This window comes from Pteropus alecto, unplaced genomic scaffold (assembly GCF_000325575.1).
Source record: "Pteropus alecto unplaced genomic scaffold, ASM32557v1 scaffold121, whole genome shotgun sequence".
Classification (NCBI taxonomy): Eukaryota; Metazoa; Chordata; class Mammalia; order Chiroptera; family Pteropodidae; genus Pteropus; species Pteropus alecto.
This window is the reverse complement of record NW_006434369.1, coordinates 10,520,496-10,537,755: the sequence shown is the minus strand read 5'-3', so window position 1 is coordinate 10,537,755 and position 17,260 is coordinate 10,520,496. Positions and strand designations below refer to the sequence as shown.

The window sequence follows — 17,260 nt, the reverse complement described above, 5'->3', positions numbered from 1 at the left end:
AAAAAACTTTCAAAACTTAGTAACTTGAAGAAAGTTTTTCCTGATTCTGTGTGTTCTTCAGACCAGCGTCACAGCTCTACTAGGGCTGGATGGGCTTGATGGCATCACTTGCCAGACCCAGGCTTCTTTCCATGTGGTCCCCCGTTCCCTAGTGGGCTCTCCAGGGCTGCTTCACTCGGCAGCCTCAGGGTAGTGCAAACCCTAATCAATGAATGGTTTTTATGTCTCTGCTTGTGTCACATTTGCTAATGTTCCATTGGTCAAAGCCAGTCACATAGCCAGAGCCAGATTCAAGCGGTGGAAAAACATTTTCTACACCATGATGGAAAAGTTTCAAAATCATATTGAATGAAGGCATTCATAAAGCAGTGGAATGAATTCATTCATGAGCATTTTTTGCAGTCTACCACAACAAATCAAAATATATTCTTTTTTAGTGGAAACATTTGATAAAGTAAGATATTTATTGCAATCTTTTTTAAAACATATTTTTCTAGTTAATTTTGGGAATGCATATTTAACTTTCATTATAAAAGAAATTTAACAGTAGTGAAGCAACTTTTAAAATAGCTACCTACCTCCCGGTGGTCATAACAGTAGCATTTAAAAAATAAGAAAAATACAGACTAAAATAAAAATCCTTAATAAACTCAATACTCAGAGACAATATTTTAGTGTATTTCAGTCTTTGTTTTTATATCAAAGCATATATAGTTACACGTTCTTACTGTTATAATTGGCTCTCCTCATGTAACATAACAGTATGTCATTATTTTTCCATGTCATGAAGAATTCTTCGCTATAATTTGTAATAGCTCTGTAGCATAGCATCATTTGAATGCGCTATAATTTATTTAGCAAAGCCTCAAATTATGGGCATTTATGAGGTCTTACCAGTAATAATAGTTAATTGTTTTATGAATAAAATTGGTAATTAATGATGACCAATACATTTACAGCAACTTACTATGTACCGAGCACCATTCAGAATGTTTTAAGGATATGGTGCAATTCATAGCAACTCCATGAGGTACTGTCGTTACCCTCATTTACAGACAAGGAAACTGAGCAACAGAGAGATTAGGTCGCCTGTCAGTGGTCTCATTGCTAGTAATTGCAGAGCAGGCACTTGAACCCAGGCAATTTAGTATCAGGGTCTGTCCTCTTAACTGCTCTGTTATACTGCCTCTCAAATAATAATTCACAAATAACTTCCTTAGAATAAATTCCAATGCCCTGAACTGCCGAGTCAAAGGATATACACATATTTAAGGGTTTTGAAGCAGAGTGTCCTATTGTTCTTCGAAAAATTGTGCTCGTTTATACTGCCACTGGCAGATCTGAGACCCACATTTTCCTATACCTTCTCTACCACTGGGTGTTATCATTTTCTAAACCTCTGGCAGCTAAATAGGTATAAAAAGAGGAGAGGGGCAGATACTATATGGGAAATCTCTATACAAGTCTATTTTTAAACTTTTTTTAAGAGGAAAGGCTATCTTAGGATTTAAACTTTAGTGACTGTAGTTCCTAACAAGTTCGAGCTTGGTTTTTTTTCTTTTTCTTTTTAAATGAGATATAATTGACATATAACATTTTACTAGTTTCAGGTGTACAATGTGATGATCGGATATTTGCATATATTGCGAAATGATCACCATAATAAGGCTAGTTAACATCTAATACCACGCATGGTTACAAATTTCTTTTTCTTGAGATGAGAAATTTTAAGATTTACTCTCTTAGCAACTTTCAAATATAAAATATGGTATTATTAACTATAGTCACCATGTTTTACATTACATCCCCAGGATTTATTTTGAGCTTGTTTTTTTCATAGAAGACATTTGCATAAACCAAGGTATGGGGAACTAGGTGGAAACAAAAGGTCAATTTAGGAATTACCCAAAGGGTGACAGGACAGCTGGGTGTGTGTGGACAGTGATGAAAGATGAGGTGAGCAGTGTTGAAAGATGAGGCCTGCAAACCCAGTGTTGCAAAACTACGTGTCGATAGGGTCAGGCAGACAATAGGACTGAGTGAAGCGCAGTGGGGACCAGGGCATCGGGAGAGCCTCTGGCTGCCTGAAGCCCCAGTGAATTGTTGTCAAGGGACACTGGCAATCCAGACTTTCATGGGAAATATGTTTTCCTCAGTGTTCCACGGCCCCCTTTATGGGGGTCAAACCAAACAGGCCTACCAATCAGATGTGGTTTATGGGCTTTTTGTACTCTGGGGACAAGATTGCAAAATATCCTCATGGGCATGATTAGCATTTTGGTGTCATCCTGGCTGGACTGTCATCTGCAGCAAACTGATGGACCCAGCCAGAATTACAAAGAGATGGCTGGGGCTTGATTAATGACAATCCGAAGCAAAAGAGAGAAAAAAAATGCCAGTTTAGAGTCAAGATTTTGAAGGAGGAGATAGACATTAAGCTGGATTTAGGGGGAGCAGAAGCAGCGATGTAAAATGAGAAATGGAGTAAGGAGTCAGAATTCTAGTAAGAGGTGGAATGGGCACCAGCCAGAGAGGTCTGGGATAATATAAGTCTGAATTTCCTTTCATATGTCATAGGCTGAGTGTTTGGTAGGCATCTCAAAGTGGCTCGAAGAAACAGACACCAAGTGGATGGTTCAAAGTCATCCACATCCCCCACATAGAAGAGCAACAGGTTAACACTGGTTATAGAAAGAGCCATCTGGTGGTATTGCCAATGTAGTGGGCAGACCAGAGTCAGAGAGACTGATTTGCAAGCAATTAAAATAGTCTTGGTGAGAGACGTGGAGCACCTGAGCTAGGGCAATGCCAGCAAAGGAAAGCAACACTCTAATAAGCCAGAGAAGGTTTGAAAAACTGCCAGTAGATTGGAAATTAGTTAAGGCTCAACTGAAAATCAGTTGTCATTTACTAGATGTTAACTAGACTTACTGTGGTGATCATTTCACAATATATACAGCTATCAAATCACTGTGTTCTTCCCCTGAAACTAATGTTAAATGTTAAATCTCGATTAAAAAAAAAAAAAAGAAGAAGAACCTCTGGGTATAGGACCCAGCAGTCTTTATTTTTAACTAGTCCTCCGGGAAGTTTTGCTATATGCTAAAGTCTGAAAACATTACTTCAGAATCTTTCCTTCTTTCCTTTCTCCTTCCTTCCTTCCTTCCTTCCTTCCTTCCTTCCTTCCTTCCCTCCTTCCTTCCTTCCTTCTTTCCTTCCTTCCTTCCTTCCCTTTTGTTCAACAATTTGCAGAGTACTTGCTAATTATTTAGACACTTGTATGAGGATGGCTCCATTATATATCAAAAGATGGTGTTCTGATGTTTGTTTAAACATTATGGTATTCCTGAAACACCTGAAAAAAGTCTTATGTGAGAGAACTTCTCTCCTATTCATGCCAGAAATCAAGCTTGCCTGATGTAGTTCCCCCAGAGTACTGCCACTCTGAGTGAATGGTTTGCCAACCAGTGGGCAGACACTATAATGTGCATTGTTTCCTCCAGGTGCTTGCATTAACATTTAAATAAAAGGCACTGCTCCTTTTAGTGGAGAGGCCATTCAATCTCAAACTTTCATGAAACAACACAATCATAATGAATTTGATAATTGTTTCATACTTTACTCACAAAACTTCATACTTTCAGGAAAACAGAGTAACTTAAGGAAGGTTACAGAGGAAAACTAATAGCCATTTTTTGGCTGCTTGAGTTCTGCGATGCCTGGTAGAGAACCCCTTAAACAGAACTAGCAGTGTTGCAGGAAGCGACATCCAAAGGAGGAAACTGGACGCTCAGACAACTTTGTTAGAGGAAGGAGAATTTAATACTGGCGGAGAGCGTGAGGCTTTCGACAGACCCAAAGCACGATCTCCCCTTGGTTAGACTTCTTACAGCTTATATACCCTTGCAGTGTCCATGCAAGGGGCGCGTGATTCCTTTGTCTGAGGTTTCATGTGTGCTTTATGACTCAGGAGGGAGAGGGGGAGTTCCGTGTGAGGGGCTGCAAGCGGGGAGGAATTTCCAGACCTGGTCTTACAGGTTTGTTTTGTAGAACTCGTGACCTTGGCGTTATCAGCACCATTATAGGATTCTTGAACAGAGAGATGGGACTCCTAGGCTATAAGCAGGAAGCAGCACTTATTGATGCCGGCACCTGCTCAGCGGATTCCTATCCAAAGGCTGAGCTCTCATTGTAACAAGCAGTTTTACACAGACTTGTTATTCCTACACAGCTACAGAGATAAGAACATTAGTTGGATAGCAAGCTATGAATCATCAGATGTGAGCTGGAGAGTCCTTGAGGTGGGGGAAGTAGCTATAGGAAAACATGTTAGCTGGAGAGCACTGGGCAGAATGGGGGGACAGGGCAGTTTTAACCGGCCGAATCGGTCATTTTTGCAAGCCCTTTCCCATGCACGCTTTCAGATGCCTCCACTCCTCTCTCAGTAGAAGCGGGGAGTGAGAAATAATAACACAGAATGATGCATATAAATATAACACGATTGCTCCTCATTTTAATATTTCTTTTCTACATCGAATTATCATAATTTCGCATTAAAGATAAGCAAATCAGATGAAAGAAAACATTTTGCTTTGATATACTAAAAACGAAAACTACCTCATGTAATCACACAGATCTTCAAAAGAATGTACAGAAAGAAGATACTGAAAGAAGAATTATTTATCTAAATTTATTCTCAGAGAACTGGAGTTCAGAAACGCACTGTGCCACTAGAAGAAACACTTTTTAGAAGGGAAATAGTTCTTTTCTTTAAAATTGTAATAATTTTTTATTTTTCATTTACAGTTGGCATATAATATTTAGAAGGGAAATAGTTCTTAAAGGTTGACTATTTTATTCTTTCATTCCTTATTAGCGTAATTTTGGTGCAGCTCACTGGATAGGTCAAATCCGGGTCTCTCCTCTCATATCCTAGAACTCTTTCTACTCCCATCTAGTCACTATAGTGTTGCTTCTGGCAGCTCTTTTAGCTAATCACATTCTACTCTTCATTCAAGATCCACCTCAAATTCTACCCATCTACCTTTTGATGAAGGCTTTTCTAAAGCCTTGTTAAAACAAAGGGCTTGTTGAAATAAAGACTGCTGGGTCCTATGCCCAAAGTTTCTGATTCAGTCTGGAGTAGGACTCAATAATTAGATTTCTATGCTTCACCACTTTAGACTGAAGTTTAAAAAGTAGATAGATGTCTTTTAAATAGCTGTGTGTGTGGGTGTATATATATATATATATAGAAGCGTGGCTCAAAAGGCCGTCATTTTTTCATTTTCTTTTTCTTTTTTTTTTTTTTAAGCCAAAGAAGGCTTAAAGAACTGCTGGTAGATTGGAAATCAGTTGGGAGCTCTTGTACTGGATGAAATTTCAACAGCCATAGCTGGAAGGGGTTAACTAGTGGATTTGGGTTAATCGTGAAGGTGAAAGATTTTGAAGAATGTCATGGTTTCGTGGAGGAAAGAAGGGAACGTTATCAGCCTACAAATCTGGAAGCAGTAAAACTGAAGGCCTTAACTGCCTCAGAAGAAATCTGCCATAATTTAAGGGGTATATTACTAAGAGCTAAAGATGATAAACAGCTAAAGAGAAATGTAGGCAGAGGGCCAGTGGATCGAGGTCATGACTGTAATGAAATCTGAACTATTCTGGGACAAGAATAGCCCACTTTACTAAATACTCCACTAACATTTCACCAGAAGACTATCCAGGAAAGATTTTTGAGTAGAGGTATCCAGGCTGCTAATAAAAATATCAATAAATATAAACCCTTCTGGATACACTAAGCTGACAGCTCCAAGAATATCTCATCCAGCAGCTCCTCTAGAACATGGAAGAAACCATTTGAATAAGTCAATAAATTATCTTGAAACTAAATCAACTAGTTATTTAGCATGTTCACACTCCTGAGCAATCCGTTTAAATTTCCTAGGCTCTAGTTTACACAGATTGGCAATGAGGGAGGAACATATTAAAATATTAAAACATTAAAAATTTTAAAATCTCTTTAGGTCTATCTAAAACTCTGGGTTTTTCTTCCTTTCATCATTCTGACTATTCCTTCTATAACCAAGGAAGCATCAATTTGTTGGCAGCAATTATCAGAGGTGAATAAAGAGCTGTCGTTTTAAGGATGTTATGCCATTCACTATCTCAGTGACTGCAGAACTGTAGAAAACATCCACATGAAAAAAAAAAAAAAATCATCTCTTTTAGTATGTTTCATGTATTAAAAATCCTAAGTGATTAATGAACCATTGGTAGGTGAAAATAATAATATATCTTTTTATTTCTAAAAATGACCCCAGTTAACAATGAGAAAAAGAGGCTGCAAGTTATTTAACACTGTGTCTTGCAGTTATTAGGTAATTTTCCATTTTTTTATTGTTAAAGTTAATCTGTAATGAACTTTGTGTATTTTTATATTGTGTTGAATTTGCACAAGCACAATTACTAAATCAGTAAAGCAAGTATGACTCAGATGTATGTAAAAAAATTTTTTTAATATAAAAGGAAGACAATGACATTAAAGAAAGTTTTATAAATTTAAAACATTTTCCATTTCATATACAAATATTTGTACATGGTTTTATTAATAATGTACGATTTCATGTTCTCAACCAGGAGTGATTTTGCCCTCCAGGGGACATTTAGCAATATTTGGAAATATTTTTGATTACCACAACTAGGAGGAGGTTGTGTGGGACTGCATCTGACATCTAGTGGGTAAAGGCCAGGGATGCTGCTGCTAAACATCCTACAATACACAGAGCAATCCCCACAGCAAAGAATTATCAGCAAAGAATTATCCAGCCCAAATGTCAATAGCATCGAGGTTGAGAAACTTGCTTTAGATTATAATAAAAAAGTAATGTCTTCTATAGCTACAAGTCCCCATAATTTTATTAGAAGGGTTATATTTTCAACCATTTATTGAATAGTTACATATGCCAAGCTCTATGCTAAGCACAACACATACATGATCTCATTTAACACTAACAAAATCCCGATAGGTCCCGAAGGTTAGTACATGATGTCTCAAAGAGATTACATAAACATTCAAGGTCACACAGCCAGCAATAGCAGAGATAGGGATGTGAAATGCCAACTATCTGATTTCAAAGCCTGTGCTATTAGTGATTATGTATAAATGTCATAAGTTAAAAAGTATATACCTGCACTTAAATAGTAAGCAATTGCTGGAATTTGTTACCAGATATAGGTCTCCCAAAATGAGGGCAACACTGTGTAAAAACAATAAGAAAGTCAAGTCAATGTAAATAAAGCTTGTATTTCAAAGAATTGTATTTATTTATTCAACAAACGCAGTTATTTGCCTAGTAAAGGCTGAGCCCCAAGGAAAACATTCCTGGTTACTCTGTAAACTTTATCTTAAATCTTGTTTAAATAAGCCTATAAAGAGAAAATGAGAGAATTGGAATTTGTAGTTAAATACGTTTTCTCTGATAATATTTGTGTCTTCTTCTTGCCCCATCCTAGAAAGAATGGAAAATAGACACTTCCTAGGATACCTGTGAATTGAGGGTAAACTTATACCCGTATGCCTCATAACTACCCTCCTGGAATCCTGGCAATCTAATGATAATCATAACAGCAATCAAAATAATACAATAATCTAATCCAGTGTTTTTAAAATAGTAGTTGCATCCCATTAGTGGATCCAGAAATCACTTTGGTACATTTTGGCTAGAATTTTTAACTTGAGACTAGACCAGAAAAATAACATAAAATAAGCAAGCGCATTACATATAATAAGCCTAAGAGTTATTTTGTGAAACTTTTTTTTGTTCTGTGTGTGTGTGTGCGTGTATATGTGATGGTGTAAAAAATTGTTTTTCTGTGGATTGCAGTCTAAAAGGTTGAAAAACCACTGATCTAATCCACCTACTTCATTTGAAAGGTGAGTCTGAGAGATGTTAAATAATGCACTAGGATACTCAGCTGGTTAATGGCGAAGCCGGGATGAAAAGTCAATTCCCCAATTCCTCAGCTAGTGTGTTTCATCAGGGGGTTTGTTGGAAGTAAACCTCTGGGGGGAAAAAAAGAGGAAAGATTTGGGCTTAATAGATGCTTTTATGGAGTAAAAGGGGCAACTGGACGTTGGCACAAGTGATGGTATCAGTAGTTCTGGGCTCTCTATGTATCTTCTAACCCAAGCCAAATTAAATTACTTATTGAACAGTGTGCACACTGTACATTTAGGCTATTCAATCTTTTGCTTGCCATTATCTCTCCAAAATAATGACCAAGTGATGCCTACACAGTGTTCAAATTGGACTGTCATCAGAAGTCTTGAGTGTTTATCTCCTTCCTAAGAAGTCTTACTATCCTTACTTTAAAGACGTAAGAACTGACTTAGATAAGTCAGGTAACCTCTTCATGACTACGCTTTCAAAAGTGTCTCTTTTCTGACATCAATAAGCTATTTCCCAGCAATTTTGAAAGTCTGAAGTCCACCTACAGTCAATCATCGTTAGTAATAAATGTTGACTATTCCCAGAGGTTGGAAATGCATTGTAAAAATCTGGTCACACACGTGTGTGTGTGTGTGCGTGTATATGTGATGGTGTAAAATTGTTTTTCTGTGGATTGCAGTCTAAAAGGTTGAAAAACCACTGATCTAATCCACCTACTTCATTTGAAAGGTGAGTCTGAGAGATGTTAAATAATGCACTAGGATACTCAGCTGGTTAATGGCGAAGCCGGGATGAAAAGTCAATTCCCCAATTCCTCAGCTAGTGTGTTTCATCAGGGGGTTTGTTGGAAGTAAACCTCTGGGGGGAAAAAAAGAGGAAAGATTTGGGCTTAATAGATGCTTTTATGGAGTAAAAGGGGCAACTGGACGTTGGCACAAGTGATGGTATCAGTAGTTCTGGGCTCTCTATGTATCTTCTAACCCAAGCCAAATTAAATTACTTATTGAACAGTGTGCACACTGTACATTTAGGCTATTCAATCTTTTGCTTGCCATTATCTCTCCAAAATAATGACCAAGTGATGCCTACACAGTGTTCAAATTGGACTGTCATCAGAAGTCTTGAGTGTTTATCTCCTTCCTAAGAAAGTTATACCAGGCAGGACAGGTGTGGAGAATAAGATGATTGATGGCCACCTAGACTATTGCCATAAGGCATACTAATACAGGTTGGCCTTTGCTATAAGGGTAGAAGCAACACATTTGATACTGAGAAGTAGAACATTATTACACCTTAAATTATGGTGGCCTATTGGGAAAGCAAGGCAGCAGCCAGGCTTGTCTGATCCACACAGGAGCTATGTGGTCTTATGGTCCATCAGCACTAAAGGCTAAGTTGATGGGGCAACCATTGCATGCCACACTCATTCATTCCTTTAGCACTGTGGGCTGTGACGTTAAGGGCACCGTGAGGACTGGCCCTCTGCTCAACAAGTCTTTCCTCACAACAGGTGGGCTAATTTGAGAGGTCTATTAAAATACATGTATATTCCTGTGGTTGGGGCAAGTTTGTTACATTAACCGAAGGATGTAAAGGCATACAGTACTAGGTTTCTTCATAAGAGCAGAATATGAGAGAGAGTAAGAGAGTGAGTGAGTCTAGCCCGGAAATTCAATGAAGGCTGATGGAAGGACTTCAAGGAGAAGAGAGAAAGAAGCTGTGTCCTCTTCCCAGTGTTAATGGTAGCCCAGAGCTTCTCAGACTTGATCATGCCTAGAAATCCTCTGGGACCTTGTGAAGATGCCGACTCTGGTGCGAGAGATCTGAGGGAAGCCTGAGATACTGCATTTCTAACAAGCTCCCAGGCGGTGCTCCAAGTCTAAGAACCACACTTGGAAAGCAAGGCTTTATCCTCATTTCGGCCAGATAGTTCTGTGCCCTGGTACTCTTTTCAAAAAGAGACAAAGTAGAATTAGACTTTGTTTGTCTCTCCTCCTGCTTCTGCTTTTAAAGATGTCATTTTTATGTATAAACATGACTAATCTCTAAACAGACATATTTGAGATTTGTCATCAAACAGGAAGTATAGAAGTAGAGGCTTAAATTTTTATTTGCAGGAGGTCAATAGGTGTTGCATGTTTATTTTAAAGACAACAGTAATTATAAATGTCATGATCTTATCTCTAGAATAATGGAATATGATTGTGAGTAAAAGTCAGTTTATGATAATCAGTGTTAATGAGAATGAAAGATATCTTGTTCTTTTAAACATGTAATCCTTTAAAGGAGGATAAGGGACTTTCCATCATGGCAATGTCTTATTCACACTTTTCTGCTGTAGTTATTTAATTGAAATATTAATCTAATCTTACAGACATGAGTAAATATACCAAATTACCTTTTTGCTTTACAGACTGCTCTCTCCCCCCAGCCCCAACTTAACCAGGCAAGTTTTATTCTGAATTTTTTTAAACGATATGGTGAGAACAAAATAAAGAAGCTTCTTTTTGGATAGGCAAGCACTAAAGTAAAATTTAAAGTATTAAATGCAAATTAAAGCATTAGGAAGGAATATTACTTAATATATAATGTTTTTATTCAAAATTCAAGATTTATAAGTGAAAGGTTTCAAGTTTGGCAGCAAGAAAAGAAGAATCTTGCCGTATATAGAGTCTTTAGGGGTAAAGACTCGTGCCATTTATAGTTTCAAGTATATGGCACATTGATTAGACGTTTATACAGTTTATAAAATGAACTCCTTAATTACTCCTTCTCTCCTCTGGTTTTGCACCTAGCCAATATATTAATGCTAACTGTATTCCCTATGCCATGCTCCCCATCCCCGTGACCAGCTACCAACTACTAATTTAAACTTCTTTAACCTTTCACCCCATTCTCCCAGCCACCCAATTTCCCCCTCCTCTCTGTCTGTCATCAAATTGTTCTCTATATTTGTGAGGCTGTTCTTGATTAGTTTATTCTTTTTGTTCCTTAGATTCCACATATAAGCGAAATCATATGGTATTTATCTTTCTCTGTCTGACTTATTTCACTCAGCATAATAACCTCTAGTTCCATCCATGTCATTGCAAATGGTAGGATTTCATTTTTTTAATGGCTGCGTAATATTCCATTGTATATATGAACCATAACTTTTTTATCCAAACATCTATTGATGGGCATTTAGGTTGTTTCCATGTCTTGGGTATTGTAAATTGTCCTTTAGCTTATTTTTGTCTGGGAAACTCTTTATCTGTCCTTTGACTCTAAATGATAGCTTTGCTGGATAACGTATTCTTGGTTGTAGATCCTGGGTTTTCATCACATTGACTATTTTGTGCCAAACCCTTCTGTCCTGTGTAGTTTCTTTTGAGTAATCAGCTGACAGTATTATGGGTGCTCCCTTGTAGGTAGAAAGCTGTGCAGATTTTAATTTTAGTTGGGAAATCTTGGTACAATTCTTGATTTAGATTATTAATAAGTATCAGAGCAAAAGAACAGAACTTTTTTTCTTCTGATAATGCACATTTTTGTTAATTTTTTTAATTTTTATTTTTCAATTAGAGTTGACATTCAATATTATTTTTACATTAATTTCAGATATATAGCATAGTGGTTAGATATTTATGTTAATGTTTTCAAAGAGGAAGAGTTTTTGTGGGTAATTTTTTCTCTTTAGAACGTATTGAATTTTCTATTTGCCACCATAACAATTTACCACAAATTTAGCAGCTTAATGAACATCAATGTATTGTCTTACAGTTCCATAAGTCAGATTCTGACATGGGTCTCACTCACCAGACTAAAATCAAGGTGTTGGCAGGGCTACATTTCCTTCTGTAGGGTCTGGATAGGATCTGTTTCCTTACCTTTTCCAGCTTCTAGAAGTCACCTGCATTCCTTAGCCTTTTCCTTCTTTAAATGGCAAAGACGAGTCAAGTCCTTCTCACATCACACCACTCCAGTCAACCCTTCTGCCTCATTCTTCCTTGTAAAAGATGCTGTGATTACATTGGGCCTATCTGGATAATTCAGGATACTTTCTCAATTTTCCTATTTTATTATCAGCTGATTAGCAACCTTAATTCCTCTTTGCCATGTAAAACATAACATATTCTCAGGTTCCAAGGATTAGGATATGGACTCCTTGGAGAATATGTTGTTGGGGAGGGAGGGCTATTATCCTGCCTACTACAGAATGTCATCAATATTTTAGATCTAAGAAAGGATTGCAATTTAGGTACAGGTATCATTTTTGTAGTGTCATCACAATTATGTTCAGATTGCATTTTTCACTGATGAAAATTGCTGAGGCTCTTATGAAGTGAAATATTTTCCCCTTCAGTTGCATTTGCATTGATTCCTGTATATTCCCTTTCCAGTAATGGAAATCTTGAGGTATAACTACTCTGTGGGATTAAATGGACTATTTGATCTCTGGGACCAATCCAAAATTTATTGAAATGAAGATGGTTATTTGAGATAGCTTAGCAAAGTGTGTCTCAAATGGGGCAATTTGCTCCCTCAGGGGATATTTGGCAATGCCTCAAGACATTTTTGATTATCACAATTGGAAGGTATGTACTACTGGCATCTAGCAGGTGGAGGCCAGGTGGAGGCCAGGTGAAGGCATTGTGTGATGCTCAACATCACACAATGCACAGGACAGGACCTACAATAAAGAATTATCTGATGTCAATAATGCCTAGCTAGAGAAATCTTGGTTTAGCAAGATGGCAACCTAAACCTTCCCTCTCCCTTTTTAAAGGCTAATTCTTTATGTTTCAAAGTTGAGTTAGATAATATACTGATTATATAATGGGTCAGCATTATCTAATGGATCGGTGTACACCAATCTTATGAAAAATTCAAAACGCAAGACCTACTGCTTGGAGTAAATGAGTCATCATCTTCATTGGGTGATCAGGAATCATGTCTGGTTTCCCTCTGTCTGTAGTTCCTAGTACAGTGTTTGTCAACACCAAATGCTCAGGAAGTACTTTAACAAATAAAAATTACAGTGCATTAAAGGATTTGTTTATGAGTTCCTTTTCTAGTGAATAAGATGTTTTCCTTCTGTATACCTAATATTGCAATTTCATAGAAGAGCGACCTTGAAATCACTCTCACTAGTGCTAAGAACCCAAAGTAGCCTGTTTCCTGAGATTTTAATAGAAATCATCTGGAGAGTTCTCAAAAAATTTTATGTTAGAATTGAAAGTAAATTTAATTAAAGGCCATTGAGAGACCAAAAATCTCCAACTTTATCCTCTGCATTATGGTTTTACATGATAGTCTATCTTTTCAGGCTTGGTCACACACTATGAAAGAATGGCTTTTGTTTTACTGGTGGCAAGGCGAGGTTCATAACCACCAGCTTCACACCATAAGCCTTTGGGGTCTTGTACCAATAATGAAAAATCTGTTGTGAAATATAATCTACTGAAAGAAAATAAACATGACTTGGAGGGTTAATCAATGAAATTGATACCCTTCTCTCTTGGTTCTCATTTCTGCTTTTCTTCTTTATCAATATTTCAGGTGTCCCTGGCTCCATGCCAAATGCATCATGGACTGGTAACCTCAGAGCTGTAAAGTGGATTGACATGGAAGATAAACACGGAGGCTGCCATGGTGAGGCATTCATTTCACACTTTGAGGTCACACTGCTTATTGCTGTTGGCATGAAGGTAGTTGTGGAACACAGGGTTCTCATGGAGAGAACTGCTGGTATATTTAGACCCATCTGTGAGTTACTAATAGAATAGCTAGGGGCTTTAAGACACAGTCCTTGAAAAGTAAATTTAAGCATCTCACAGACATTTTTCAGCTCATAATTACCTGGGGAGATGTAGAGGTAGGTTCAAATTATAATGGTACTTTTTTCTTGCTAGTTTCTGCTTTCTTATTGTTTATTCCTCTTTCTGTTCCTTTTGGGAGTGCAGCAGTTACGAGGGGAAAGTGGTCACGGTGAAAAGTGATGTCATATTTTCACCATGGAGCAAGCTGGACCCCTATCCCCTCACGTCAGCCACTGCTCCCTCCATAGACAGGCTTCCAGTCTGGAGGTGTTTGCTACAGCTCTGGAATAATGGCAGGTGACACTAATAAGAGAGTTTTCTCCTCCAATGAACAAGAACTAGAATCCCTAAGTAGTTTTATTTCTATAGAACCGTATGAAGAAGGATTTTTATCAATCTTGATATATATTTCATTTAAACTGTCGCCTTGTACATAGTGAGCATGTGTATTTGTTTGCTAGGGCTAGCATAGCAAAGTAACGCTTATACGAAGGAAATTTATTTACTCACTCTCCTGGAGGCTGGAATTTTGAAATCAAGGTATCAGCAGGTTTGATTTCTCCTGAAGCCTCTCTCCTTGGCTCATAGATGCTCTCTTCTTTCTGTGTCCTCATGTGGTCCTCCTGTGTGTATCTGTGTCCTAATCTCTTATAAGGACACCAGTCATAGTGTATTAGGGCCTATCCATATTACCTTATTTTAACTTCATTACCTCTTTAAAGGCCCTATCTCAAATACAGTCACAGTTTGAGGTAGTGAGGGTTAGGACTTCAACATGTGAATTTGGGGAAGGACACAATTCAGCCCATAATAGCACACAAATAATTTATTCAGTGAGTGAGTGATTCAGTGACTGAATGAGTGAGTGAATATGGAAATTTGACCTTTTTTCCCGCAGTAACAAGGCTTTGCCTCTTCCACTATTCTACTCATTCTACAGCTTTCTCGTCGGTCCATCTTATCTACACCTAATGTTTCAGATGACAACCTCCAGATTGCTTCTTTTCTGTAGCTTTCCATCACACACAACCTCCTTCTCATGTGTTTCTCTTGAGAGTCCCCTCCCACGGTGGACAGCAACATCCTCACATCACTGTACAGAAATCTCATCTATTCTTAAGCATATTCAATTTTTACCTTAATCAGCCCACATTTTCCCCAGGGGACAGCACATGCCATCTGTCTGCATCGTCATCATGGCCTATCTTCCTACTAGAAGGAGGATGAAGAAGAGGTTGCTTTGCTCTTTGATCTCCTGGGACTTCTTTAAAAACTGGACCACCATCAGTCAGGTCCCAATATTTGGGATAGTTGTCTTCTCCACGTCCTTCCATAACCCCTATCACCTACCCTCATCTGCTTCTCTACTTTCTCTCCAGCTGCAACACTTAAAGGCTTCAACATCCACAACAGGGACCCATGTGACATCATTCTTTTGCAGCTCTAGCCTTCCTCTACCACAGAAGCTCCCACTGCACTGTGCAGCAGCCCTGCCTCACTCCAAGGAGAGCCTTATTTCAGCTTCCTTTCATCACCTCTATCCATGCCCTATCCCAGGAGAGAAGGTAGAGGATAGTCAGGTTTGCATTTTTGTAGGAACCTTTGCTGATCACATGACAGGTGTGGGCCATGAGAGTAGCCCCTAACCAGGAACCTACATTGGGTACAAAGCTTGGGTAGCCCTATCCCCTCTAGACAAATGTCTCATTTTTCTTCTCTTGGTACCTGTTATGCCAGTGAACATCGGAAAGCCTTATCAGGTTCAGAGCATAAAAAATTGTTTGTCCCCCAAACCACTATAGAGGAAAAAGAGAAAGACATAATCCAAACCAACAAGTCAGTAGTACAAATCTGAACCTTTTCCCCTTGGCTGTAATAGGATTTGTTCCAAACCCGGTGTGGGTGTCTGCTTTATGAGCCCTCTCAGCATCACAGAGCACCATTCCAGCTCCATGGTCTTGAACTTAGAGCACCCATCTCTGATTACAATCTCTTTGTCACCCTACTAATTTCCTTCACCAATTCATGTACTATATATGTTTACTGTCTTTCTCCCCAGAACAAAATAGACACTCCAAGAGGGCTAGGATTTTTCACCAAATTGTTCATTGCTATATCCGCACACCTAAAATATGTTGTTGTTGTTGTTGTTGTTGTTGTCATTGTTGTAGTTTTACGCGCACGCGCATGTGTGTGTGTATGTGTGTGTGTGTGTGTGTGTGTGTTTTAAATCGGAGTTTCAAGAGGTTCAGCTTTTCTAGTTTCTTCCTTTTACTGGTTTCCTTCCCAGGATTCTTTGTCCAGTCTGTGTACCCTATCAGCCATTCCATGATGTTTTAACTAAGATTTTAGATTCCCTTGTCATTTGACCCTACAAGGCTGATCCTTACGCTTAATCATTACCACCATCTGCTTTTTGCCATTTGTGTTTCCCAAGAAGAATAATGCTGGAGAGTGATTACAGACCAGTCCTAAAACCATCTGCTATAGGGACTTGCCATCTAATTTCAGCTAGATGCTCCTGGATGCCTATTTATTCTTTAATTTATCTCATTATTTTCCTGGTGCCCTTCCCAGCATATACCTTTTCAGCTTTCCTGCTCATCTTTAAGCTATTAATCTTATGCTGAAACAGCCTTTTCACTCTCAAAAGATGATAATTTCAACCCTAGGAAGAACTTTTGAGACATTTGATCAAAATGTCCTAATCAATTCCTTTTTCACGTCATCCTTTCCTTCATCTTAGAGTATTTCGGATACATTTTCTCATTGTTCCTTCCTGTTTCAGAGGGAATGTTACCCATCCTCACAACCAAGACTACCATCTGTGGTCTCAGTTTGTGTGGGTCCCCCTAAATTATCCCCTTACTCTCTTGCATTTTCAGTGTCTTCCCTTTTGCTGGTTCTTTTCTTTCTCTCTGCAAGGATGTATTTGTTACCTCTATCCCAAAGACCAAGTTGTCTGTGCAACCTCTGTTTGATCCAGACTGAAATATTCTCTCCTGATCACTTCCATTTTCTTGAAGATGGGCATGCTGCCTATGCATTCACCACCAAGTTAGTCTTAAACTTCTAATTCAGTTATTCTTTAACTTCTCATAACTCTGGCTTCTTTCCTCAGTGGTTTCACTCTTTATTGTACTTCCTCTCAGCTATGTTGAATTAATCATCCAATCCTGTCAATCTTTCTGTACTCTGTCTCAGTATCCTTTCTTTCCCATTCATAGCAATCATTAATTTCAAACGAGCTCTCTGGTTTACATTACATTATTACTGTAGTCTCTTTTTTGATTTCTAATGTACCCTGCAAAGTTCTACAACATTAATCTTGCTAAAATCAATTTTGTCATTTGATTCTTCTATTCAAAAATCTTCAAAGACTTTCTATAATTATGGGATAAAAAAGTCCCAACCCTTTAGTATGTTTTAAGTCAGTTATTCACAGTGGCTCAACTATATGCCAAGCAATCTCTTAAAAAGAGTTCTAACTTCCTACCATTCTTGCTTCTA

At 38.1% G+C, this 17,260-nt stretch overlaps 1 protein-coding gene across 2 annotated transcripts in view; it reads left to right on the top strand.

Moving 5' to 3' along the window:
* Positions 1 to 17,260, top strand: part of LOC102877728 (glucosaminyl (N-acetyl) transferase 2 (I blood group)) — an 80,718-nt gene that overhangs the window by 59,567 nt on the left and 3,891 nt on the right. For both annotated transcript variants that reach the window (XM_006909278.3, XM_006909279.3), the window contains exon 2: positions 13,491 to 13,583. In XM_006909278.3, coding sequence (XP_006909340.1) covers positions 13,491 to 13,583 — 93 coding nt within the window. The remainder of the gene's footprint in view (positions 1 to 13,490; positions 13,584 to 17,260) is intronic.